The 27,792-nt window shown below is 35.7% G+C and overlaps 2 protein-coding genes across 20 annotated transcripts in view; both read right to left on the minus strand.

The window, feature by feature from the left end:
* The window catches only part of LOC107718543 (zinc finger protein AEBP2), a 14,942-nt gene extending 4,376 nt beyond the window's left edge, over nt 1-10,566 (minus strand). The window contains exons 1-6 of one of the 2 annotated variants that reach the window (XM_016525640.1): nt 10,015-10,566; nt 4,122-4,332; nt 3,815-3,922; nt 1,741-1,933; nt 1,537-1,661; nt 130-197 (exon numbers count right to left, since the gene is read on the minus strand). In XM_016525640.1, the coding sequence (XP_016381126.1) occupies nt 130-197; nt 1,537-1,661; nt 1,741-1,933; nt 3,815-3,922; nt 4,122-4,332; nt 10,015-10,421 (1,112 nt within the window). In that variant the 5' untranslated portion in view covers nt 10,422-10,566. The remainder of the gene's footprint in view (nt 1-129; nt 198-1,536; nt 1,662-1,740; nt 1,934-3,814; nt 3,923-4,121; nt 4,333-10,014) is intronic. The other variant, XM_016525641.1, reaches the window with a different exon arrangement.
* A 2,025-nt stretch (nt 10,567-12,591) lies between these two features.
* Nucleotides 12,592-27,792, minus strand: part of LOC107718544 (pleckstrin homology domain-containing family A member 5-like) — a 162,266-nt gene continuing 147,065 nt past the window's right edge. For 10 of the 18 annotated variants that reach the window (XM_016525648.1, XM_016525657.1, XM_016525651.1 and 7 more), the window contains 14 exons: nt 26,500-26,565; nt 25,552-25,632; nt 25,325-25,474; nt 25,140-25,241; nt 24,937-25,045; nt 23,566-23,609; nt 23,258-23,392; nt 21,856-21,979; nt 21,610-21,725; nt 19,052-19,255; nt 18,390-18,509; nt 17,110-17,255; nt 16,880-17,013; nt 12,592-13,589 (listed from right to left, as the gene is read on the minus strand). In XM_016525648.1, coding sequence (XP_016381134.1) covers nt 13,453-13,589; nt 16,880-17,013; nt 17,110-17,255; nt 18,390-18,509; nt 19,052-19,255; nt 21,610-21,725; nt 21,856-21,979; nt 23,258-23,392; nt 23,566-23,609; nt 24,937-25,045; nt 25,140-25,241; nt 25,325-25,474; nt 25,552-25,632; nt 26,500-26,565 — 1,668 coding nt within the window. In that variant the 3' untranslated portion in view covers nt 12,592-13,452. Of the gene's footprint in view, nt 13,590-14,839; nt 14,963-16,879; nt 17,014-17,109; nt 17,256-18,389; nt 18,510-19,051; nt 19,256-21,609; nt 21,726-21,855; nt 21,980-23,257; nt 23,393-23,565; nt 23,610-24,936; nt 25,046-25,139; nt 25,242-25,324; nt 25,475-25,551; nt 25,633-26,499; nt 26,566-27,792 lie in introns of all 18 variants that reach the window. The other 8 variants (XM_016525658.1, XM_016525655.1, XM_016525650.1 and 5 more) reach the window with 5 other exon arrangements.

Genomic DNA, 27,792 nt, shown 5'->3' on the forward strand with positions numbered 1-27,792 from the left:
CGTGTGTGTGTGTGTGTGTGTTTTGAATCATCAGTGCGTAAGGCCGCCCTCAAGTGGCCCGTGACTCATATAAACGGCTGACATTTAGTGCAGGGCATTGAGGTGAGCAGTGCACTTTCATATACTCACATGTCCTCTGGCATCCAATGAAGCAGCACCTTCACTTTCCCAGAATCCTCCTTCCGCCTGGCGATCACCTGCTCAATTACACACGATGAGAAGGAATGCATGAGATCTCGTTTATAGGTTAATTCCATGCTACATACTGGCTGTGTGCTTGTTGGTTAAATGGGACGGTTTTCATGTGGTGTTGGGAGCAGCAGGCGAGGCGGCGACTGCGGCCGTGAACAGAAGGGCCTGTGTGCTGGTGGCAGCTCATTAACCGTTTAATTAAAGACACAGGAAGAGCAGCGGCCCAGGCTAACTGGACCGTGAGAGTCCAAGCAAGTCTGACTTCAGCTCAGAGCTACGGTGTGGTTTAGAAAGGACTAAAGGCTAAGAAAAGCGATCATGCTGATGAAATGGTTAGCATATGAAATAAAAAAAAAATCGAATTCATTACAGAAACTAGACACATTTGTCTAAAACGAGTTTATTCTCTATACTAGCGACATGGGCTGCTTTTGGAATGGAATACTAGTACACTGCATACTAAGCAGTGTATACTACACAATGCATACTATTTTTCCTCAACAAAACAAGGATACACACTATAGCAAAGACACTGATTGGAAAAATAAATCAATACACAAGTACCAGGATACTGCTTACTTGCTTTGTTTATACTACAAACAAAAAAGTACTTGAAACAGTATTCAGTATGCAACACAAAGTTCAGTAAACAGTAGTATGCCATGTTTTTGTCACATGACCTATGGTAATATTTGGTAGTTTGATCGATAATGAGTCAAGAAATGTAGGTATTCTACACAATGCAAAGTCTACAGTACAGTGTTCACATACTACATACAGCAGAAATAGTATGAGTAGCATGCTAGTATAGTAGCATGTTAAGTGTGGCGATGGAAAGTGTTCATGCTGATGAAATGGCATATAGAAAGAAACATGTAGAACAGAAACTAGTCAAGTTTGTCTATAAACAAGTATATTCTCTAATGTCATGGGCTGCATTTGGAATGGATACTAGTGCACTGCATACTAAGCAGTATATACTACATGCCTACTATTTTTCCTCAAGATATATTCTATAGTGAAGACACTGATTGGGAAAAGAAATCAATATACAAGTACTAGGATACTGCTTACCGTTTATACTACAAACAAAAAAGTATTTGAAACAGTATTCAATGTGCAATACAAAGTTAAGTAAACAGTAGTATGTCATGGTTTTGTCACGCGACCTCACTGTGTTAATATTTGGTGGTTTGATCGATAGTGAACCAATAAATGTAGGTATTCTACACACTGTAAAGTGTAAAATACAGGCTTTACATCTTAAGCACAGCAGAGATATTAGGAGTAGCATGCTAGTAGCGCATATAGTAGCATGATTAATTGTTGTAACTTGGTACCCACCGTACTGTGAAACACAACGCTGTGGCCTTTGCCTTGGCTCTCAATATGAGTCGCTAGATTGAGGCAGATGGCGCGATGACGGATTGCATCCATGGTCTGAGCGTCAAAAAAGTCATGAGGTCGTGCTGGTGGGAGGAAACAGATTGGAATTAGAAAGCGAGAGTTTTGAACCCAGAATTAAACTTTGATTGAAATTTCACTAACACTCACGCAATGACCGCCGCCGTTTGTATTTAAGTTTCTTCCGTTTGTTGATGCCTGCTTTGGAAGGAGACTCTTCCTTCACCTTGGTTTGGCTTGAGAGTTTGGAGGAATTCTGGGAGCTGAAGTGGGTCGGCACGTGGCGCGCTAGCCCCCCCTGGGAGGCAAAGGTGGCATTGCAACCACCCACCACACACTTCAAAGAGACAGACATCGGTCAGAGTAATAACAGTGAATAAAAAAACAACTCACATGAACTCTTAGCAACGCTGGGTTATAATTACAGAATGAGTCCTGTGGACAGTGCTTTCATTGTCTAGCCATGATGATAAAGTTTCCTCATAAACAAAAAATGCAGCCGTACGCAAGGTTACACTTGTATAACAGTATGAACTCATACTTTTCTTAAAAATGTCATAATCTAAATAGATAAAAGACAGGATTCCTTTAATGAATGCAATTTTTTCCTGATTTAGATATTTTGGTGAAATGTGACCTAATGTGTGAGACTGACCCTGTAAGACGATTTGTTGCGCTTTAAAACTGCATTAAAGAAAGAACCTCTGTTTAAAAAAATAAGTAAAATAAATAATAATAATAAAATGTTACTACAATAAAAAAAATTGAAACTTAATAGAACAAATAAAAAATTAATTAAAAAACAATTAAACAAAACAGAACATGAAAATAAACAGTAAAGTTTGTAGACAAACTACTTTGATGTTGGCTTGAGAAAGCCTAGTCTGAATATTTAAAATAGTGTAACAAGCTGTAAGTTGTAAGACTTCAAGACTTAGACTTTAAAAAAACAGTAGAAGTAATTTTAAAAGCTTGGATAATAAAATGCATTTAAAATAGACACTAAAAAAAGATTTAAAAAAAATCTAATTTAATAAAATACAATGAAATAAAACAGAAGCTAAAAAACAAAAATAAAAATAAATCATTTTAAAAGCTTGGATAATAAAATGCATTTAAAATAGACACTAAAAAAAGATTTAAAAAAAAATCTAATTTAATAAAATACAATGAAATAAAACAGAAGCTAAAAAACAAAAATAAAAATAAATTCTAAATAAATCAATTATAACTAAACAAAACAGAAACTAAAACAAAAAATTAAATAAATTGTTTGCAAGCATCTGTGCATTAGGGGTGTCGAAATTAATCATTTCTACGATGCATCGTGATGCAGACGAGGACGATTCGGTATCGGTTCAGTAATAGACCATAATCGATTATAACGTACTGACGCTTTTCTGACGTCATTTGTCGCATGCGTGCTTTGTCGCAGTAGCATACAATGGCGGAGGGAGGTGAGACGCAAGCGAGTAATTAAAAATGCTACAACTACTTTAAAAGCCGACATCTGGGCACATTTCGGCTTTTATGCACAACCTGGAGAAGATACACGCTGTGTGTAAATCATGTCACGCACAAATAAAATATGCAGGGGGTTATACCCATAGATATGTATAGATCCCCTATTCGACCGCTCCAGATACGCTGACGCGTCTGCCATTTTGGAACGGTCAACTTGACGTCATTCACCATAAAAATCAATGTATATTCAAAGATATACATGCATATAACTTGCTGTTGTAGACGCACACAGTCAACTTGCGCTCGAGGGTTCGCAGACCGTTCCAAAAATGGCAGATGGCTTACGTATTGCGGCCCATAAAAACAGTCGCTAATGAGGCATCTACGTATACTGTATATATATATCTATGGTAATACCACTAACTTGAGAAACCACGTCAGCCGTTTTCACCCTGAGCTGTTAACGCCTGTCAGTGCCAAGGTGGACCGAGCTCAGACAAAAATTATACATTCAAGAAGCATGTTATCTTTGAGCAGGTAAAATTAAAAGTTCAGTTCATATATCTGACTGCTTGTATTTATTGACAAAATTGTAGGCTATACATGTGAAGTACAATTGAAAATTGAGGATGCAGTGCATTGTGATATCGAATTGAACCGAATCGATGACATGATAATCGTAATCAAACCGAACCGAACCATGAGACCAGTGTAGGTTCACACCCCTACTGTGCATGTGTGCAAAGAGGCCGACCTTGAATGGTTTGTCTCCACTGTGTGACATCATGTGTCTCTGCAGCCAGCTCTGACTGGTGGACGGTGTGTTATACACCTTACAGCCTTTCCAATGACACACGAAAACCTGCGTGCAAACATTGAGCAATGTAAGAATTTCACTCTATACATGTCTCAAAAATCATTTGGACATTTCAAACATGCCAAACAAAATTTTTTGTAAAATGCTTTGCTTTAAAAATGTTTGTTTTCTTCTACTGCAATTCCACATTTAACATGGCTTAAATGCTTTTTGGGGTATAAAACAAGCATTCGCACACACTGACCCCGCCGCGCTGCCCGTCCACGTGCACTCCGCGGATGTGTTCGGCCAGGTCCGGGCTGCTGTTGAACAGCATGTGGCACTGATCCCAGTAGCAGGGGTAAGATGAGCCCTTAGTGGAGGAGGAAGACGCCCCGCCGTGACCGTTCATCATAGCTGGGGTAGAACGACCGCTGGAAGCAATGCTCTCCATGTCCATGAGAGTACTGCTGATACTGAAACACACAAACAATGATTTTGTACAAAGAAAACAAAAATGTAATTCATAAATCTATTGAGCTTAGAGGTGCACCAATTAGGCCTGTCACGATAACAACTTTTTGTTGTGCGATATATTGCCCCAGAAATTATTGCGATAAGCGATATTATTGTCATTTTAAAGACCATTTTATGCCGCTGAATATATAATCATAATCTAACAGCATAATAATGCAAGAAGGCCTACACAAAATATTAGATACCTTAAAAAAACTGAATAAATAGTAAATATAAATTTTTTAACAAAAAGTGCAAAGTAACAAGTAGTGGTCGACCGATATATCGGCCGATATTTGGCATTTTTCAAATATCGGCATCGGGCGATACGTTTTTTTGTTTGGCCGATGCGTTCGAGGCTTTTTATTTTGATGGCACTCCGGACTTTTATTTTGACGGCGCTGAGAGCGGCAGCGCCTGAGCACAGTGCTCACATTCTCCCTCTTGTTCGAAATGAGTAGAAAAAAAGAAAAATGCACAAAGAACTTGTATGGAGATATCTCCCTGACCTTCTTTTCTCTGTAAATTAAGGGTGCACTGTATTGCTGAAAAACACAATCACTACTTAGCAGTCAGATGTCCGTATGCACAAAGGCACAGATCCCTAAACAAGGCCATATCTTACATTTTATTTTACAAACCTTGCAAACTTAGTCGAATCCAGTTGTGAGATCTTGTGACGTGTGCATGTGGCCTGCATGATCGCGTGTTTTCTGCGTGACGGTCAATCCGTGCGAATGCTTTAAACATTAAATTTGTGATTTCAAATTATGCTGCGCTTTATGCATTTGCCCACTGTCATATTCATGTCATTTTCACTGTGTGCTGTATGTAAAATGAGTGCTACCTTGGCTTTATTTGAAAAAACATGATTCCCAATGCACACAAACTTCCCAGAATTCTGAGTGACCTGATGATTACAGTGTTTACTTCCTTTTTAATTACCACAAAGGCACAGATCCCTAAACAAGGCCATATCTGCAGATGAATTGAAGCATTTTTTAAATTTGAACTAGCAGCTCATGACTACACGTTAAGTACAAGAAGCTGCAAAAGACACAGGCGCAAGTGGAATGTACAAAACATGGTGACATTTTTTAAGTAAATATAAGGTGCGATACATTGCGTCACCAAAAATTATTGAGGTCATGTACATATATTGCGGATAAATCGATATATTGATTATTGCGACAGGCCTAGCACCAATGTGTGTTTGTATTTCGCTGCCTGATATGGACCGTGATCTTAGAGTTTATACTGATATTTGAATGTCAAAAGTACTAGGAGTAATTTCTTTAGGTGGAAACGTTGCCCTTTTAACAATGTTTTCAGGATTAAATCTCACTGTAGTAGTGATTATCCACTAACAACATATCATCTACATGCACAAAACTGAAACTAGAAAGAATGATGGACATAATGAGATTAAAAATGAGAGGCTGTGGCATTGATAAGCAGTACAACACAAAAAAGCAAATGAGGAGTGATTGATTAAGAACGACTATTACAGAATCTTTCTTGATTCTTTTTTGCAATAAAACCTGCAATGCAGCGTCCACGGTAACAACCATGAGTCTTTGTGAACGGTAAATGAGGCCAGTGCAGTGGGGCGACCACCTAACTGTGGCACACAAATGCTGTAATAGTGATCTTTTGAGCGTGCAGCTGTGCTGTGTTTGAGAGGACAGCGGTAAACTACCGCAGTAAAACACCATGAACTCCAGTGAATGTGACTGAATGGCTCCTGAGGGGAGAGGAGGGGCTCGCACACACTTCCATCTGTTGGTTTCTTTCAGACTTCACTGCCCACAACTGATGCTAAATCCCAGGATGTGCCAGAGAACAGGATGCTGGGTAATCACAGAGACAAACTCCAACTGCCAGTCTGACTACTGATGAAGTGATACTGATAAGCGTTTACAGCTGAAAAACCCATAGGTACGACAGTGATTATATGCTGAAAAAACCTCCAACTGGATTTTTACATTATCTGAAGAATGCACATAAACGGTGCATGCACTAAACTTTAGCCTAATATTTTGTATTAGGGATTTATTCAAATCAATACCAGCAAGTATGAGCAATAGTAATAGTGATGCTAAATACTAACATTAAATGCACTAATATTTGAGAATGGTATGCATTACTATTGTATGAGTTACTAAATATTTTGAACATGCATTTTGAAATTCTGACACCTGATTAAAATTAGCACCATTTTTTTTTTTTTTTTAATCTGAAAGCAGAAGTAGCTGGCCACAGTATCCATCTGACAGACTACAAAGTGGGTTTCTTGGTCCTGCAGGCTGATGCACAAAAACCCTAAGACGTTATGAATGTTTGTGAGAGATTTCATTTTAAAACGGACAAAACTGACAGAAGAGGACAAACAATTAACACCTGCTTTTACTCAAACATCCCATCCAATGGAGTTCCCCTCAAAACTCTCTCAAAACTCATTTGCACTTTCACATATTCAAGCTGGCACACCTGGTGTTTGGCATCAGCATCAAATATGGATGATTTTTAGATTATAACAACATAAATTTAGGTCTGTTCCTCATGCGAAGCTTATCATATGACCCTGTCCACAAACAGTGCAAGCATTTCGCCAAACACCTCCTTTTGTGCTCCACAAAACTACTGTTATGCAAAACTATGTGCTAATTGACAATTTAACAAATTATCAAAATGATTTGTTATAAGGATTGAAAATTAATGAACACAAAATGCCCTCCAAATTGAAGATGAGGCAAAAATGTCTGTGTACAATTAAACAAAATTTTTTACAACTGTTGCGATAAAGGTGAAATTGAATGGACCTTTTTCAAATTTTCGAGTTTCTCAGCAGCGGAAGTCATCATAGTTGGGTTAACTTGAATAGCAGTGAATGGGAGAGTACCACAAATATATTTTTTGCATTCCCATTTGCTCAAATAGCAAAAGAAACACATACATTTAAAAAAAAAAAATACAAATATGAAAAACTTTCGAGGATTTACGATGCTGATGACCGTTAAACATCACAATCTCGTGAAAAGGATCCATGAAGTGTCGATTGCATCATTATATTTAGATCTGCTCACGTTCAATCAAAGATTTCTTTGTTTTTGCAGCATTGTAACCAATTGCACACGTATCTGTTTGAGTGCATGAATGCAATAGCCAATCAGATGCGCTTACATTAGTCACCGGTTAAGTATAAAACCACTGAAAATTATGCCATTGTTGTGCTGAAAATTATGCCAGTGGGCAAATATTGCCTTAAAGGGACAGTTCACCCAAAAATGTAAATTCTGTCATTTACTCACCCTCATATCGTTTCACACCTGTATGAGCTTCTTTCTTCTGTTGAACACAAAAGACGATATTTTGAAGAATACTGGTAACCAAAGAGTTGATGTTAGCCATTGACTTCCATAGTATGCAAAGACATACTATGGAAGTCAATAGCTACCATCAACTCTTTGGTTACCAACATCTTTTGTGTTCAACAGAAGAAAGAAACTCATCCAGGTTTGGAACACCTTGATGTTCAGTAAATGATGACCGTTTTCATTTTTGGGTGAACTATCCCTTTGGATATATAATATCTGCGCCTGCTTCTGATGAATAACATGGGCTACTTGTGGATCTGAACATTTCTAAATGAGACCTGAGCTATGCTATAAAGGCACGTCTTGTCTCATCCACCAGTTGTCGTGTGGTCTGGGTCATACTCTCCCAGACATCCCACACAAAAGTTACGTTCAATCCCTCCAGCTGCCCGAACAGCCGGGCTCAGGGCCTCCACTTGGATTTTAAGAGCTTTATTCCCAGCGAAAGCTCCACAAAGCTGCACGTCTGGCACAGAGCAGGGATCCCCATCCGCGCACACACATTCCCCTCTTTCTCCTGCCTCCTCCCCATGGCTGACCTGATACATTGTGTTGTTCACCGTGAATTCGTTCCACCGTGCCTGCGGATATGGAGATTTCCCATGTGCTGCGAGCCAGGCCGTCTACAGCACGACAGACGATGAGAAATCCAAGACAAATAATAAAAGAGGCGCCCTGGCATGATAAAGGCAGACGATATCCAGCACCTCAACAGAAAGTGCCATAAAACACATGCACAGCCGCACCCATGTCACCCTGGTGATGTGGAAAGATGGCGAAAGGTCTCATGGGTCCGAGCGGGCCGGATGACGTAAAACCAGTTCAAAGCAAAGCGCTCGACTTGATAAGGCAAAAACAGGCCATCATCAACTTCTCGACCAACAACTGCTGTGCCTGTGCTTCATCCTGATAAATTATTCAGATAAGCTATAACTCTCTCTTTCACTCTGAATCTCACTTTCAATGGATCTTTCTTTCGTACAATGAATGTTAGTGTTCACCGAGTCATTCTGAGTTTTATGGTACAGAATTACTCTGGATTAATTAGTTACTGAAGTGACAGTTCAAATTAGACTCATGGTTAAAATACACCTGGGATTGTTGTACTATAAATGTAAACACTAAAAACAGATCGATGTAATTTCATCACCAATACAAATGTATACTGATGTTCAAGTGTTTGATATGCAAAACCAATTTTAATGGTTTTATTTCTGCTTTTTTTCTAAAGAAAACCACCCATAAAAATTATTTACATGTGAAGTAACTTATCTAATGTGTCAGAAATGTAGCTTATATAATTTAAACATTGCATTATGACATACACAAGTGTCCAACAACTGAGCAGAACAGATATTAAGTTCTGCTTTTTGACAAGTGAACAGTAAATAAATGACCATAGGACTTACAATATGCCTTATGAATATTATGATTTTTTTTGTACTTGTACCATGTACTTTCAGAACAGATATTGTTTAATTTATGCTTCTTGACAAAATAGATAATAAATAAAAATGACCATAAGACTATACAACATGTCATGAATATTATGATTTTTTTTTGTACTTGTACCACATACTTTCAGAACATATATTACTTGATTTCTTCTTTTTGACAAAATAACTAACAGTACATAAATGACCATAAGACTATACAACATGTCTTGTGAATATTACGATTTTATTTTGTACTTTATGGTTATACCACGTATTTGCAGAACACATCTTATTTGTTTAATTTGTGCTTTTGACAAAATTACTAATAGTAAATAAATTACATTAAGACTAAACAATATATGCCTTATGAATATACATTTTGTATTTTTTAATGGTTAAACCATGTATTGTCAGAACAGATATTATTTAATTTCTGCTTTTTGACTAAACTAATTAAGCATTATGAATATTATTTTTCTTTTTTTTATGGTTACACTAAGTATCAGCAGAACAGATATTATTTGCTTCACTTCTGCTTTTTGCCAAAATAACTACGTCAACAGTAAACAAATGACCATAAAACTATACAACATGCCTCATGAATATTACAGGAATTATTGCTAGTAACATTGTTGCCATTTCTACCATTTTTATTGCAGTTTTCTGATCTAAATGATCTTTGTTGTGGGCTCAGTCTGCACATTTGTCGCTTGAGAGAGTTGAGTAATTATAAAAACAGCACATAAACGCGTCATTTATCAACAGAGCTGATAACAAACGGCAGATTGCGCGGAATATATCGGTGAAGTATCGGCGGCAGCACACGCACCTGTCCTCCGAGTCCATGCGGCTGAGCGGCTCTCCGTCCGACGATAGGCTCATCATCTCCAGACTCGCGCGCCTCTTTATTCCGCCGCCGCTGCCGCTGTTTTTCTCCGCCGGTGAGGGCGCGCTCTCCTCCTCCCTTTGTTCTCTCTTCATCCGCTCCGCCGTCCCGTCCGCGCTGCCGGGGCTCTTCTGCGGCTCCGCTTCGGTCACGCCGTCTCCCCGCGTGGCTTCCTCCGGGCTTTGTTCTGTAGACTCGTGTCCGTTGGGCTTCTCGTCCGTCTCCGCTTCGTCCATCTTAACGGCCGGTTCCGGATCGGCGGCGCGTAGGCCCGACTCGCTCCCGTCGCCGTTTTGTGCGCTCGGGTTCGGCGACTCTTGCTCGGAACCGTCGGAAGTCGTCGAAGCCATCGGGTTCCGCTCGTGTGCGCGCGGTCTGGCCGGGTTTAAACGACGGGAAACGGGTGAAACGCGGAGACTTTCAGCGACAGGACGGACCGTGGAACCGCTGGAGGCTGATCGGGGAGGAGCGAGCGTGACGTCGGCGCTTATTATGAATGCCTCCACGTGCTCGAGTCGCAACCTGAATATACAAGATCAAGTTGAAAAGTTTCCGTTACAAAACCGAACTGGCGAAATGACACTGTAATCCTGCCTATGTTCATTCAGAAGGAGGCCTTCATTTCAAACTCATTTAATATTAATTTATTTCCATCTCTTTAAGAAGTAAAATACAGGAATAATAGTGTTATACAACACTAAATATATATTTAGTTGCAAATACGAAATTCCTTAGTTATTTGGGAAAGTTTCTTCGAAAATCTGGCTGAATTAAAATATGAAACATTTATTAATTCATACCTGAGATACTTTGAAACAGGTATTTATCGAATTACATTTAAAAAGTAGTGTAAAAACGTTTATTAAAAGACTGACCTTCTTGATAAAACATGTTGGCATTTAACATTTGTATTATTATTTCCTAAAACACAATAAATAAAGCGATTCTACTTGTTAAATATGATACATATTTTATATTTCCTTTGGAAAATGTATTTAAAATAATGTTTAAGTTGTTCACTCGCATGTATTCACGATCTATGTATTTGATAGTTACACACCACGTGACATTTAATACAAATGTTTGTAGAAATATTTGCCTATTGCTATAACATAGGCTATGTATATATAGCATAGGTTTATTGTTATGTATGTATAAATAAATACAACCTTTTCTGTTATTGTTGGATTAGAAAGTTTTCTCTGCAGCTTTTCTCGTGTGTCTCAGGTGGGGGGTTTCCAGACTCATAATTTACCCCATTATCATACGAATGTAGTTCAAAACTGAAAATAAAATGAGTCAGACGAACCTTTCTGGCCTTTAAAACGTCTCTTCCTGGAAAACAGCACTAGATGGCGTCAGTTTCCTGTTTCTGGGGTTTTCACTGTGTTCATCAAACCAGCAGATGGTGACAAAACAGCTCATTAAGTGTCGCGTTAACTGAAAGCCCCGCCCTTCAGTCGCTTTGATGGAAGTTTCTCTGGATGAGATGAATGCATCAATAAATGTAAATGTAAATACTGGTCACATTTGATAACCTGATAGTATCTTGAAAACAAAGGATTCCTGGCCGGCATAAAGTTGGCTTTTACAGTTTGTTTTATGACTGTAAATTATTCTCTTCAAATGTTGTTGAGATTTAAATTATGACATATTTTGTGTATGAGCCCATTTACAGTAGTGAAAATAGCAATTTTATAGATGATTTGACAGATTATTTTAATAAATATCAAAAATCTAAAGGTGTGCATTGTAGCTGACACCTGGATGTGTGTGTGTGTATATATATATATATATATATATATAACAAAATGATACCTAAAGTACTATTTTTTTTTTAAATTTAAGTTAATCAAAATAAAAAGTAAATATAGTAAATAAAATAAAGCGCATTCTAATATTTTTTCTACTTTTGTTATAAAATAATTTTTTACAAATAAAATCAAGTTAATCAAAATGCATATATATAGAAAATACATAATTTATATATAACTTTATTATATATTTTAACATAGATGTACTTTACAATATTAATACAATTCGTTTTTTTATATATTTTAAAGTGAATTAAAATGCTTACACACAGTATACACCTAAAGTACATATTTGCTTATATAGCAGTATAAAATGATAAAAAAAATTACGTATGTCACAATTATATACAATTTATATAGAATTTTTACATTTTGTTATATAAAAATTATAATTTTTCATAATTTTAAGTTAACCAAAATGCCTATTATAAATTTAATAATGAAGAAAATATATAATTTATGTATAATTTAATTTATTTTTTAATGTATATATGTACAGAAGTACATTATTTTTTTTATAAAATTAAACTATATAAAACTTGCTTGTCAATCAAACTGTATATACTATATACACACACACACACATATATATATAATTAATTTTTTTAATTTAGTAATAAACAGTAGTGCTTGAAAACACATTCGCGTGAGGTGTGAACTCCAATAATCAGATGGAAAAAAGGAATCGAAAGCTTTTTGTATATATAAGAACGTCAACATTTATTTCACATGATATAAAACAGATGAAATATGAACATTTGCATATTGACTCTGATACATAACCTCTTCTGCGTCTCTGCTCTGCTCATTGTATGGTGTACAGTATATACATCATGAACTTTACAGTTTATACATCAAAGTTGAACACCAAACCCTGCTTATTGCTTTATCAACTGTTTTAAACGCTTGCTCCTCGTGTGCGGTTCTCCTCAAACTACAGCCAACCTCTGGAATACGCTTCTTAAAACTCTAATACTCTGTACTCATCTCTCTAGTTAAATATATCTCAGCCATAGAAAAATAAAACATAAGCTGGAACATTCATGAGTGTGTCGGGAAACAGTGCGGTGGCTATTGCGGACTATCCAACATACAGATCATTTACAAATCCTGTCCATCGGCAGCAGTACGGTGCCACCTTGTTGAATGTTTATAGTTGTACATTGTTTATACATAAATCGTCTGATATCAAAAAAGAAACGATCGTGGGTGTCGTACAGTGCAAAAGATATGAGTACTAAAAATCCCATCGACCAACACCAAGATAAAACCGAGAGTGATTGATTAAAATCCATATAAAAACAAGCGAACGATGAATGTAACCCTCGGCAGTCTGAATAAAACAAGTGGGTTTATGGGCTTTACGCTCCACTTCCTGTTGACAGTGAGTCTGGGTGCTGTAATGTACATCAGCGAGGGATTGATAGCACCTCAGACGCATCTGCACACCCAATCAAACACAACTCAACTCAACTCTGGGATCTACAGATGCTTCAGGAAAACTCAAGAGAACAATAGGAATATAAATAATCATCACTATAAATGAATCGTTTGAACTAAGGCTGAACTAAGGCCTGGACGTCGCTGTGTGTCGGTCAGCTGATGGGCGGCACTTCCTGTCTGTCTGATGATGATGATGATGATGTGTGTGGCTCACGGCGGGACGTCCTCTCACATGCGTCACTGATGTCGGTGGAGGGGCTGCTGGACACACAGAACAACATTTTACACACTTATATTTAAGATACATTAACATGTCCATATCTAAATAAATCTCAAAGAAAGAAAAAAATCCTGGTCATGTCATATTTGATCCCAAAAGACATTTGTTTCAAGACAAATGGAACGTTAAGATTTGTTTATTTTATATATATATATGCACATTCATTTCCAGGAAATTAAGCACATTTCCTACACAATCTTGTTACTGAAATGCAAAAAAAAATAAAAAATCTAAATACTATAATTAAAAAATACATTTTTATTGCAATGAAAGTACAGTAATATATAAAAATACATTATGCAAGTATTTGTTGAAAACTGAATTTAATTCATGCTGATTTACATTTAAAAATGGCATCCAAATGGGATGATTTTCATGACTTAGTTTAGTTTATGCAAATTATACATCATGTTTTTCTTTTGATTTTGGAGACAGATATGACTCGGGCATTTCTTTGTGATCTTGATGCAGTCAAGAAGACTTTTTGGAAGTGAAATAATGCATCTACATCACAGCACCCGAGTTGTTTTCATTAAGTAACACAAATTGCCTTTGTATTTAATTGGCTTCACTTCATGCCAAAAAAAATAAAAAATTAAAATTAAAAACCGCTCCGTTCCACAGAACAGCAATTAAAAGGCATGCGTTCATGCAAGTAATACAAATCATAACAAACAATGTTTATATTGTCGATAGAAATATCAGCATCTGCACCAAATTTGCTGATTTTTTTATAAAACTGACCTGTTTTTGAGCTCCATATTCTCACTATATCATACTGTATGAACCAGAAAAGCCTGATGTATGATGCTAACTAGATATTATATGCTAACTATATATATATATATGTATATATATATGAGCGTGTTGTCATGTGCAGCGGTGTCTGAATGACTCTTAATTGCACTGTTAATTAGTGAAGCTTTATGCTCACTGAGACTCTATGAAGCTAATGAACTCTAGTTGGAAGGCTAATTACTGCTTCATTTGAGAGGATCCTTCATTTCCCCCGAGAACAGACAGATTACACACACACACACACTTGTATTTATGATGCCGTAAAACCCTTCAGAAAACGACTCCTGTAAGCTGGTATGAAACGCTCGGACTGAGTTTATGAGGAGAGTCATTACAAACACTTACTGAGACCACTGCATAAAAACACGATTAAAACAAACGCAGTGACGTCTGTGGTGAAGCGAGGCAGACTGCTGTCGTGTGTGTGTCTTACTCGTCCGTCTCTCCTCTCACACACACATGAAGTGCGATCCGTCCGTCAGCTGTGGGGGGGAGGGTGGAGGCGGGGGAGAGGAGGAGGAGCTTGGAGACTGGGGCGGAGTCGACAGACTGTTCACTGCAAAAGCCACAGCGCATGCAGACAGACAAGCTGGTTAATCACACACACACACACACACACACGTTCAAGCAGGACACTAAATGAAGACTTCTTAACCAGAACCGGCTCTGATTTTAAAAATACTGGAAGAGTCTATCAAATGACATTCAAATGACTCTTTTGAACCGATTCTTTTTAGTGAATCAAAACTACATACTGGTCGTGCTGAATGTTTTCTGATTCACTAAAAAGTTAAAACACTCAAAAACAACAGGTTTAGTGTTAGTGGTACCAGCTTCAGGTGCACAGTTATATTTCAAATGTTAAATATTTAAATGAATAAATAAAAGAATATGTAAGTTATAAATATATAGATGTTTAAATATATACATATATAAATTAATATATAGCTAATTTTCATACAATTTAATTTATAAATGAACAGATGAATTGGGGATGCACCGATGCCACTTTTTCCAGAACGAGGCCGATACCGATACTATTATTTTTGGTACTTGCTGATACTGAGTACCGATACCTGTATTTTCATTGCATTTGACATTTAAAAAAATACTGGGTACAGAAACCAACAGAAAATGAATAATGTTAGTTGTCTTAGTTCATTTAGCAAATGGATATTTCCTTCTGTTATTTTCACACTTAATTATGCACATTAAAATGCATTCTACAAGCTTTTGTTACTCTCACTGTTAATTTTTTGCTCTATGGTACTTCATCTTTAATTTAATAGCACATTAGAGCTGCTCAGAACTGTAATCACAAGGCGTTTTCCCGCAATAATGTAAGGAATCACTGGTTAGCCTATACATTGTAACAGTGATGAACATATTTTCTGAAACATAAGTTGTATTTTTTATAATCTGAAACGTGCTGCAATTTATATTCCAAAGCGACTCATATAATGCAATTAATGTCAACAAGCAAACCAAGCCCAACGCGCGCGCACACATTTGTACTGGTGCAGAATGAGAGACACGTACAGTATAGCCTAGAGCATTTCACACAGGCTGCTAGTTTCACTTTCTCATTCAAGTCAGGAATGCTTGATGTTTAAAATACATGTTGTTTATAGTGAATGCCCCTATAATTTTTGGGGATATTCGCTCAAGCATCTGTGCCGCCTCGTGCTCAATCCACTCAGTGTGCTTTGCTTATCAGCCCGCGCGCATCAGCTATACAGAATGTTTAACTTTATATTCATTACATACATGTACTTCATAGACATCCGTAATCTCTAATAACTCTATCATTCTGCTTTCTCTTGTTCTGTTGTCGGTGTTTATTTGTCTGAACTCTGCACTGGTCACATGCTGTGTGCTATCGGCTTTTAGTATCAGAGCATTTTCATGAGAACGAGTACAGGAGCGCAGTATCAGACCCGATACCAGTAACGCTGCATCCCTAATATAAATCAATAAATATACAAATTAATATATTATTCACTAATATCAAATTCACTAAAAAGTAAAAAAAAAAACATTCAAATACACAACAGGTTTAGTGTTAGTGGTTTTAGTGGTATTAATATATAATTTAATACATAAATGAGTATAAGTTGTAACTATATACTAATTTAAATATATACATATACATCATATATTAATTTAAATATAGACATATTTATTTATAATTAGATATTTAAATATTTACAATGATATATTTTAATATATTCATAATTGAATATATAAATGAACATATACATGAATAAATATATAAAATAATATATGATTCACTAAAATCTAATTGACTGAAAAGTTATAAAGCACAAATACACAACAGGTTTTGTGTTAGTGGTTCCAGTTTCAGGTTTGAAGGGGAACAAGGTCTTTGAACACTTTCCTTTCAATCCAAATGTTTTTAATGCAGTTTAATGGAGTGAATCAGAACTACAGAGAGCTCATCTTCACCGCCCACCTGACATCAGCGTGCCGTGTTTACTGTTGGTCAGCTCATAAGACACGTCCTGCTCTTGACTGGGGGGCTTCTCCTCCTCCTCCTCCTCCTCGTCTTCCTCAGTGCCCACGCGCACCATGACGGCCGTCTGTAAGCTGACACACACAGCAGAGAGCGCTCAATCCTCCGTTCTGAAGCGACGCGTGTGTGTGTGTGTGTGTGTGTTCAGATCAGTGTGAAGTGATTTGTACCTGTTCTGAGTGGCCAGAGTCCTGCGGTACTCCAGCGGACTCACACATTTGGGCTCTGATTGGTCCTCGTTCAGCACTGGTTTTGGACTCGCGCTCTTCAGAAGAGACTCTTTAATGGAGGCCGATCGGGACAGGGGCGCTTTCTCCTGAGCACAGACACAAACACACGAAATAAACTCTCATAGTGGACCCTACATCATTCACAGGGACCCTACAGAGTGTTCACTGCTCCCTAAACGCCTAGTGAGGGATATTTAGATATTTGATGACATAATATATTTATTTCAAATAAAAAATAACATAATTGAAATAATTCATGTAAGGGTGGTCATGATACCAGTACCAATAATATTTCACCATTCTAGATCCCAATTTTGATTCCAATGCAATATCAATATGCACACATTAATATGAATGAGCATATATAACAGATAATAATAAAGCATGTATGTATTCATATGAATTAGCACATATATAATAAGAATTTTAGCTTAGACATAATATTACGCTAATATTATATATTAAATATATAACATAATAATAATAATAATAATAAAAAGCTTATAAATCAGAATATAATATATATAAATTTTTAATAACATTTAATATTTTTTCTTATAATATTTCTTTTTAATATTTTAATATTAACATGAATTAAGATGAATGAAACACTGGTCTCTTAACTATGACCCTGATCAGCTGTTTATTTTAGCAGTGTTATTTTATTATCACTAAGATACTATTATGGTTTTCATTCATAGCTTGAAATAGGTTTTATTTTTATATTGTGATTAAAATTAAATTAAAAACATTAAAATTTTACAGTTTTAGTAATTATATTGTGTCTCTCTGACATTTTTATTTATTTATTTATTTTTTAATATGTCCATATAGTTTTTTTTTTATCATTATTTAATTCAGTTTTAGTTATTTTAGTACACCAAGTTAGACTAAATAAAAATAAGAAATGTCTCTTTAGCAACTAGCTGGAATAAAATTAGAAGTTTTTAAAAAATATTTGATTTGATTTAACATTTATTTTACGCTTACGTTTTAGTTAACTATAATAACCCAAAGCAAACTTTAGTAGAAATGCTGTATTTAAAGGGATTTTGAACAATGAATTCAGATGGCTTTGTCCAGTCATTATTGATGGATAAGGATTTAATACAAATAAGCAGATAGCACTCAAAGAACTATTTATGATTTGAAATAATAATTTATAATTGTAATTTAATATATACCTGTATAATTTATTAATCTACATATTGTATATATACCTTGTTCTCCAGGTTGGTATTTCCAGATTTCAGATCTTCAGTATTCTTGCAGTTTTCTTCCGCTTCAGTCGGTTTGGTCGTCAGCTCATCCGGAGAGATCACCGGGCTCTTCTTACGTGTCTGAGGGGAGAATCGCACACAGAAGAGGAAGCAATGAACGAGAAACGCAGGAGATGTTCACAGATGTCCATTCTGAAGCCTGGCAGGAACACAGCGAGCCGGAAAACTGCAAAGTGCAGCGCTGTGGGGAATAATTAGGAGCATGTATCATCCAGTGACTTTGAATTAAGGACAAACCTCTAACGGCGGAGCAGGGCCCTCAGCACCAGATGCATGATGGGAATGTGACATCCGTTATTGGTGTATTCATGTCTGAGCTGGTTCACTCATGTGAGACAGTGAGTGGCCGAGCATTTACAAACCTCAGATGATAACAGTCGACTAATATGCACAAGGTTTACAGTCTCATTTTCTGTCCGTCAAGTAAAAAAGCAACGCGAGGCAACAAGATCCCAGCCAATCAGAACATATCTCGTGTTTAAAATGCAGCAATGACAACTCAACAAATCCAGAACTGACTGTGCAGAGATTCAAGTGTATTTTTAAGCACATAAACACACTAACGAGCGCAACTCCTCTGAAAGCAGATGCTGGTGCAGTACCTGTAGGGTGTAGTAGGGGTTGTCTTTAGTGAAGGAGAGGCTGCGGGACAGCGATCCGTCCTCTCTCCTTCGTTCACGTATCGCCCCCTGCTGGTGCCTCCTGATTCGCTCCATCTGCTCCTCCACGCTCATGCGTGTTCGGCCCACCTCTATAGCGCTGCTCATGTGCTCCACTGCACTGCGCGGACGGCCCTGCGGCTGGGACTAAACAGACATATATTAAATATGCATAAACAAATACATACATATTAAACAAATACTAAGCAAAAATCCTGTTATATAATGTATAATATAACTACCATACAAATATTATCATATAAAATATAATATTTATATTAGTATTATATACATAAAATATAATACTAATATCATTAATTTAAGATTAATATATTAATATAAAATAATAATTAGAATTAAGAATATATTAATTATAGCATAATTTCATAATATACATATATAGGATATAATGTAATTTAATATATATGTTTAATAATATGAAATATACACACATACATATAAACTGGATGCAAATATTTTTTAATCATGTATAATATATATTCATATATTAACACATAAAATATAAATACAAAACTATTATACAAATACCAGTATGAAAAACTTAACTATTGACTAAAAATGTAATTTTATATACATTAACATTTTATATTATATTATTCACATGGGTCAAAGACGAAAAAGGGTTTAAGCATAAAAACAATAAGTGCAATACTGCTTTAAATTGTTGTTGTTTTTCCCCAAAAAATTTAAAAAGTTTTCTGTTTAATTTAATTGCAATTTTATTTTATTTTTTCCGAGCAAAAAATAAATATCATACATTTTTCCCTGATTTACAGAAGAGACCCACTAAAACGTCATTCAGTGTAACAATCTTGTCAGGCATATTTACAACAAAAATCTATTTATGACATATTAAAAGACTAATTACTTTCACCCCAAATACTAATTAGTTGTAATTTTACTAGTGCTGTCAATCGATTTAAAACATTTTTCTGAAATTAATCGCGATTAATCCCACCTAACATTAAAGTTTTTAAATATACTTTTATATTGCAATAATTTCACATTCAATCTTCAAATTAATGTACAAACAACAAAAAGACAGTATATATTTTTTTATATTTGTTTAATGGCATCTTTTTTTATGACTGTAAAAGGCCATTCAACATTACAGTATAATTGAGAGCTATCAATTTTAACATTTATTAGACTTTAAAAAATAACTTCTAATTTAAGTGAACTTAAAACAATCTTCACATAAACCCATTATAATAAATGTCATATTTACTTGTGCCCTTCAGCAGAAATATACAGAAATTGAAGTTATCAAACACTAAATTCTAAATTAAATATAGATGAATTCTTAAAACTATAAAAGTAATTTTTTCTGTTCTTTTGTTCTTTGAAGAACAGACATCACAGCAGCTGGTTATTAGGTTGTTTTGGCTGCTATTTCGTTAAGAGCTGCCGCTGCTGAACGCACGCTGCTGCTGATCTGACACGCATCATATTTCTCTCAACTTTTTTTACCTTTTCTGACCCACTTCAGGTCTTGAAGTCGCTATTAAAGAGCTGACGAGTTTAATCGGGTGTGTTAGATAAGGGAGACAGTGCTGGGCTGCTCCAGGACAGTTTTGAAAACCATTTCAGAGACATGTTCTTAAATGTGACTCATATAACATATATTACATGCATGCACAGTTTTAAGGCAGCTTTAATCGCCTTTTTGGTAACTTCATGACTTAACTGACCACGACATTGCATGCATGTAGTTTATTAACCACTTAGATATGAAAGGATACAGGCTACAGCGCGCGCCGGCGCCTTTGTGAGTGCATTTGAAGAGCACGCGCTGCGAGCACAGTACCATTTCCGCGCTTGCGCCTGGCATTGAAGTGAAGTGCGCGTCTGAAACGTCTCCCGTTCTCAGTCGTTCTGCGACTGAATAAATGCACTTCTTGTCAAGAGAAAAAGTGACAGAAGCAGCAGCTGTGAGTGGGGTGGCCAACCCTAGCCCCGCCCCTGCGTTAATTGCGTTAAATATTTTTAACACGTTAAATTTAAAAAATTTATCGCATAACATTTTATCCTTTAAAAACTTATTTGAAACCTTAAAAGTAGACACTTTACTTACATTTAATGTGCTTTCTGTGGACATGAAATCACTTTTGTAAATTTCTTGATGCGGACATCTTACCGTCTTTGACCCACATATGAATATGCAAATTAATTCATTAACCTATATTAAAAGTACATAAAATTGAATTTAAAATGCAAGATGACCATTTTATTTCTTAGATGATCACTGGATGCTAAAGTCATGTCACCAGCGCAGTATATTATGGTTTCAAATGTTTATTTGTGTGTGTTAAGCCAAACCTAACCAGTATGTAACCAACCAGCACAACCTTAAACCCACCTAGCAACGCCTTAGCAACCACCCTGAACACTTTAGCAACCATGTTAAGCACAGCACAGCACCCATTTGTTTTGCAAAGTTAAACACAACCCACATTTTTCCTTCTAAACTGCATACTTACTGTTCTGGGATCAGGTTTCTTGCTCTTCCTCAAGGTGACATAAGAGGCGATGGTGGAGGATTCAGGCATGGGTGATTTAGTCCTGGGACTGACCACTCCGACGGGGTAAACTACACCTGACAGACAGACACAGACAGAGATCAGTGATCAGCAGTGATATATAGAGTTGATATGTAGAGATGTAAGTGATAAAGAGTTTTATATATATATATATATATGTGTGTGTTTGACGTGTTTGTCAGGCACCTTTGGTGACACCGGGCGGCTCTTTCTCTGCCGTCTGCTCAGATTTGTCTTCGCCGTTGCTCTCGTCGACCTCAGCTACCGTGGTGAGCTCCGGCTCGCTCTTATACAGTCTGTAATCGGGCCCCTGAGAGCAGAGATTTCACCTGTTTACACATGATTTACCGTACGAGACCTGCTGATTCTGCTGCCATTACGTGAAGGTTACGATCACGGATTACATAATAAAAAAAAATGGGAATAAAAAAGAAACTAAGCCTCACAAAGGATGAGGTACAAACCTGCGCAATGCTGCTGATCTACTGAATGTCGTACAGGAAGCACTCAAAGATGAACGTTTGATAAAAACCAAGAGGGTTAAAAAGCAAAAAGCACTTGAATAAATACCAAGTCAACTGAAATGGGTTTTTAAAAATGATTATTCTGCCCAAAATGAAAACGGTCAACTATTTCTTCATTACACAGGAAACAATAGCACCATACAAGCTTATAATGACATAAGGATGGGTAAATAATGACAGAAATAGCTTTTTTGGGGTGAAATATTCCTTCAAAAGCTGGTATCTACAGTAAAGAGCAGGTGGCTGATATAATGCAGGTACATAATTTATACCATTTAATATTTCAAATAGGCTAAATAGAAACGATATTAATTTGTTTCATTTAGAAAATTTTTATGGTTGCTCTTATTGTTATTTCATTAATTCATTTATTTATAATAACATTGAATAACCTAAAGTATAGGTGCTGGGTTCACTTTTTTAATGCATTTATTTATTTGACAATGTTAAATAATGTATAGGTGGTCAGTATAAATTAATAGCATAAAACATTGGGGGAATCAGGCAGAAATAGTTTATAATGTTAATGTATAGGTGATCAGTAAAAATGTATAATATAAATCAGTCAGAAATTGTTTTAGAAATTAAACTGTAAAGGTGGTCAGTATAAATTATTAATGTAAAAACTGGAAAGAAATCAGGCTGAAATTGATGATACATAATGTATAGGTGGTCAGTAAAAACTAATTAAAATTAAACAAAATTTGGAAAAAAAAAATCTGTCAGAAATTGTTTATGACGTTAAATGATTTACGGGTAGCCAGTAAAAACTGAAAATTCAGGCAGAAATGATGTTGTTAATGTATAGGTGGTCAGTATAATTTAATAAATAAAAACTGGAAAGAAATCAGACAGAAATGGTTGATTATCGAGTGACGAGGCTGAGATAATGGAGAATCAACACAAACACAGATCATCTGTGAATGGCAGAAATATGCTTCTATTGCTAACAAAAACACAATCTAAACTCAAAACCAAAGCTAATGTTGGGTTTCTGAAGCGATGGGTTAAATGAAGATGGCGGATGGGATGGGGTGGGCGAGGGGGTCACAGCTGCGTCTTACGCTGTGGGCGCCGTTGCGCTGGGCGGCCTTGCGGTCCTCGGGCCGGTGAGGGGTGGTGCGGGGCGCGTGAGGGGGCCGATCTCCCCCCTCATACGAGCACGGGAGAGGAGGGCGCGGAGGCACTGAGTCTGACTCCTACACAGCGCACACAACGGGACAGTGAAGGAGACTGTTGCCACGGGCAACAACCAACCAAAGCAGCACAATACAGGTGAACTCGTCCTGAAGATCGTTAGCGTGTGTGCCTGTGTGCTCGTTTAGACAAATAGACAACGATTATCATCATGATGTCTGGAATAATCACTTACTTCACTTTTATGCAGGTTTGACAGGGGGTTTGCACCAGGAAAACCTATAAATACAGAAGAAGACGGGAAAAATGCTTATGAATTCATAAAACTAGTGACGCTACTGTTAACTCAAATTTAAACTATGGTTCAGTTAATTGAAATAAAGCTGAAATAATATATAAATAATAAAACTTAAATGAAAATTAGAAATGTTGCAACTAACTGAAATAAAACAAATTTAAGCGGAAGTACTAAAATGACTAAAACTAAAGCTGAATTGAAATATAAAAAAAGGCTAATAAAAATTACAAAAGCACAATAAAATTTAACTTCAATTATAATTAAAAGGAAAAGGCTAATTCAAACTATTAATAGATACTATAACAGCATATAATAATACTAAAATAATACTGATAAAAATAGGTATTACTGCAAATTATTGTTAAAAAAAAGGTGATGAAAAAATTTAATAATTGTAAAATAAATAATATGAAAATTTGTTAACTGGAAATTAAAAAAAAAAATGTATAGTTTTTGTTTTGTTTTATTATTGCAAATTACCGTAATAAAAGATTTTCATTAAAAAATATATGTAATTAAATTCATGTAAAAAAGTACAATTATTTTAATATAAATCTTAAATAATATATGTAAATGTACAGATTTAAAACCAGACATTTTAAAGTATTAATATAAATACAGAATTATAAAATGGAAATTGGAAAAAGGTTTAAAAATATATCAATTTTGCTTCGTGTTAAATTTACTATAAAGAACAACGTATGGAAAAATTTTTTTAAAAAGTAAAATAATTTTAAAATAAATCTTAAAGAACATATGAAAATTAATTGATTTAAAATCAGACATAAAATGTATAAATCTAAATACAGAATTATTTATCGGAAAATGGAAATGTATTATTGCAAATTACTGCAAAGAAAGAAAAAGAAAAAATATATGTAAAAAAATACATGTACAAATATAATAATTTAAAAATAAATATTAAGTAATTCATGTAGATGTACAGATTTTAAAATACACATGGAAATTTGAAAAAGCTAAAAAAAAAAAAAAGTATTATTTTTTGTCTTGTGTTATTGCAAGTTACTATAAAGAAAAATGTCCATGAAAGAATATATATTAAAAAGTATATATGTAAAAAAATATATTAAAAAAAAAAGGAAAAAAAAATCTTAAATAATATATGAACATTTATAGATTATAAAAATATAATTCTTGTGCTGAGGCCAATAAAAACCTTGGCAGAGCGAGTAGAAAGCTGAACAAAACTCATTACAGTTGCTCATGTCTGTTACTGTGGTGTTGTAGATTATCAGTGAGTTGAGCTGCAGTTCTGAGTGGGTTTGTGTGTTTTTCTGGTTCTCTCACTGGGTTCTGCGTCTCTCTTAGGTTTGTTCTTGTTCAGCGCCTCCATCACATCCTGAATCCTCCACAACTCCTTCTGGATCTGAACGTGTTTTTGGCTGGGCGGCTCCGTCTGCGCGCGCACACACAAACACCTCAGCTCAATGTCTATGGAATTATCTTCAATATACATTCACGTATTGCTAGTATTCAGTCAAATGTGTCACCTGTGGGCTCCCGAGGGCCTCGAGCTGCTCCAGCAGGTTCGTTTTGGTCATGTTGACGTCTGCCTCCAGTCGATCGTACTCTCTCCAGCTCCGCTCCAGCTCCTGTCAGCAGCAAAGCATTATGGGTGAGCGACTGAGAGCGTGTAGCATTGCATCAATCAAAGCAGACGTTACGAGGGACGTACAGTGTTGACGCGCGACAGCTCTCTGCAGGTGCTGAGCAGGCCGCTCTGCAGGACGTCCCGCTGCTGGATGACGCTCTGCACCGCCACGGGGTTTTCAGCGCTCATCTCGATCTCCTGACTGGCCGACAGTAGGGCCGTCTCCAGCGTGTGCTGCAAACACACACATGCGTGAATGAGACGGGCGTCACAATGCACTGCGACACGCTGAGGATGACGCTGTTTGCTACCTTTTCTCTGTGGAGCTGCTGCAGTTTTTCTTCTTGAGCTCTCACTACTTTATCCTGCTCACACAGTCGACTTAACTTCGCCTGTAAAGGTAAAGTCAAGGTCAGATCTATTCAAGTGAATTATTTGTAAGCCAATGCATATCAATATGTTTTATATGTACAAATATTCCGTGTAGTAGTTGTGAAAAAAGCATGTATAATAATTATACAAGAATCTGTCAAATAAAATAAAATGAAATACCAATCTCTCCTTCCCGGTGTCATATGAAACATCAAAATGTAAAGACACAACACCAATAATTATTATAGAATAATGTGTATGTTTCAGCTCCCTAAAAGGCTTTAAATGACGTACAGAGCAGTATTTACTCTTAGTTTGCACTCAGACTTTATTAAAAGTTTTATGATTCCATATTTAGTCCATATTCCATATTCATCTCTATATTCATGCCTTCAAAAGCTGCTAACATAGCTTGATACATTAACGATCATCCACTAACATGTTAATAATACATCTCGATAACTATTCAACAGCATTTTTAACTCATCTGGTAAAGATAAAAAAAAAAAAAAAAAAAAAAAGGGAAAAAAAAAAAATTTTAAATTGCAATTTTAAATTGCAAATAACTACATTTTTAAATATGAATTGCAGAATTTAATGTTTAATCTAAATTATAATTTTTAAATATTCTTATTTTATATTTGCCTGTTTGCCTGAAAAGTGGTTTCATCATTTGCAATTTTTTTAAATCATTAATGTTTGATAATTCATGCCTTACTTTTTTGAAGTTTCACTCCTAGTCCTCCATGAAGTGTATAAATTGCTCTATATAACTGGTTTTTGTATACTATTTTTTTATTGAATGTTTAACAGAAGCACAAACTCAAATAATAATTATCACCATGTAATCATACAATCCTCAGTTTACAGTAAGAGAGTCAGCTTACATCAATGTCCAGCTCCTCGGGTCTGAATGAGTAGGTGTTTTCTCTGTACTCTTCAGGACTCATCTGCTGAAATCAAAGGAAATAATGTCAGATATGATATGCATTATATAATGCATCGCTCTAGACTGCTTTGAGACTCTGCGCATCAAGCAATGGAGCAAGCGGCACGAGCCTGTGTGCAGTTGATTTACTACTGCTGCACATGCAACTTACTCATCAATATGCTGTCAGATAAAGGCCAAAACTAATCGAGACCTTAAATAAGGAACTTTTTTGCAACAGTAACTTCAGTAAATCCTCTAAGTCTTGTAGCCGGTGTGATATAAATGCGTGGCGCTGTGCAACAGGGATCTTTATATACAGTCACACTGTATACAAAAGCACTGGGACGGACACGAACCAAACAATCCACATGAAACATGCAAACTCCATCCAAACAGCTCGGAGGAAGCAAATGGGAAAGTTTGATGGACGTTTTTACACATACGGATCCACACCGCAGAAAATGATTTTCATGCTCAGTATTTTTTTCCAGTACAAACATCTAATCAAAATACATTTGCCTGAGAAGCAACATGACAGATTATACATCAAAATTTTTTAAACATGTATCAAAAGTAAGTAGGATAATGCTTAAAATAATAAAAAAATATCTGCCCATGGGGCCAGAAAAATAAGCGTTTTCTCTTTTGAATTAAGTTTATTTTTCTCACCCCATTTATGATATTTTGGTAGCACTTCACTTGAATGAAGCCTGCATGCATAATGCATTATAAAGCACATCAATATTATAAAACATATTATAAAATATTTTTTTTGGGGGGGGGAGGGGATAAAGTAAAGTAAAGTAAAGTAAAATAAAATAAAATAAATAATCCAATTTTTATATGCACAAAATATTGTTTTAGTAAAAGTATTGCAAAAAACTATTTTCATGGCTGGTAAAAATACTAACGGCCAATAAAGTCTTAATTTAAAATGATCTTAAGGTCTTATTTTTATATGCATTATACATAGAGGTTTAGAATAAATTGAATAGCGATTTCTGTGTGATTTTTTTTTTGTTTCATTTTTTGGTGCATTTATGGAATATTCTTCACATTAAGATAGTAAAATGAATATATATTATGCGCAAAATATGAATATATCTTTAACATTTTATGTAGAAAATATAGATGTTTTTTGTAGCTTATATATGATGCTGTGAGTGAACGTATAAAAATTAATAAGCTAAACAATGCCACTGTTGTAAGCACAAAAAAAAAAAAAAAAAGTTAAAAAAAAATCGCAAAA

Source organism: Sinocyclocheilus rhinocerous, unplaced genomic scaffold (genome assembly GCF_001515625.1).
Source record: "Sinocyclocheilus rhinocerous isolate Xijiao unplaced genomic scaffold, SAMN03320098_v1.1 scaffold423, whole genome shotgun sequence".
NCBI lineage: Eukaryota > Metazoa > Chordata > Actinopteri > Cypriniformes > Cyprinidae > Sinocyclocheilus > Sinocyclocheilus rhinocerous.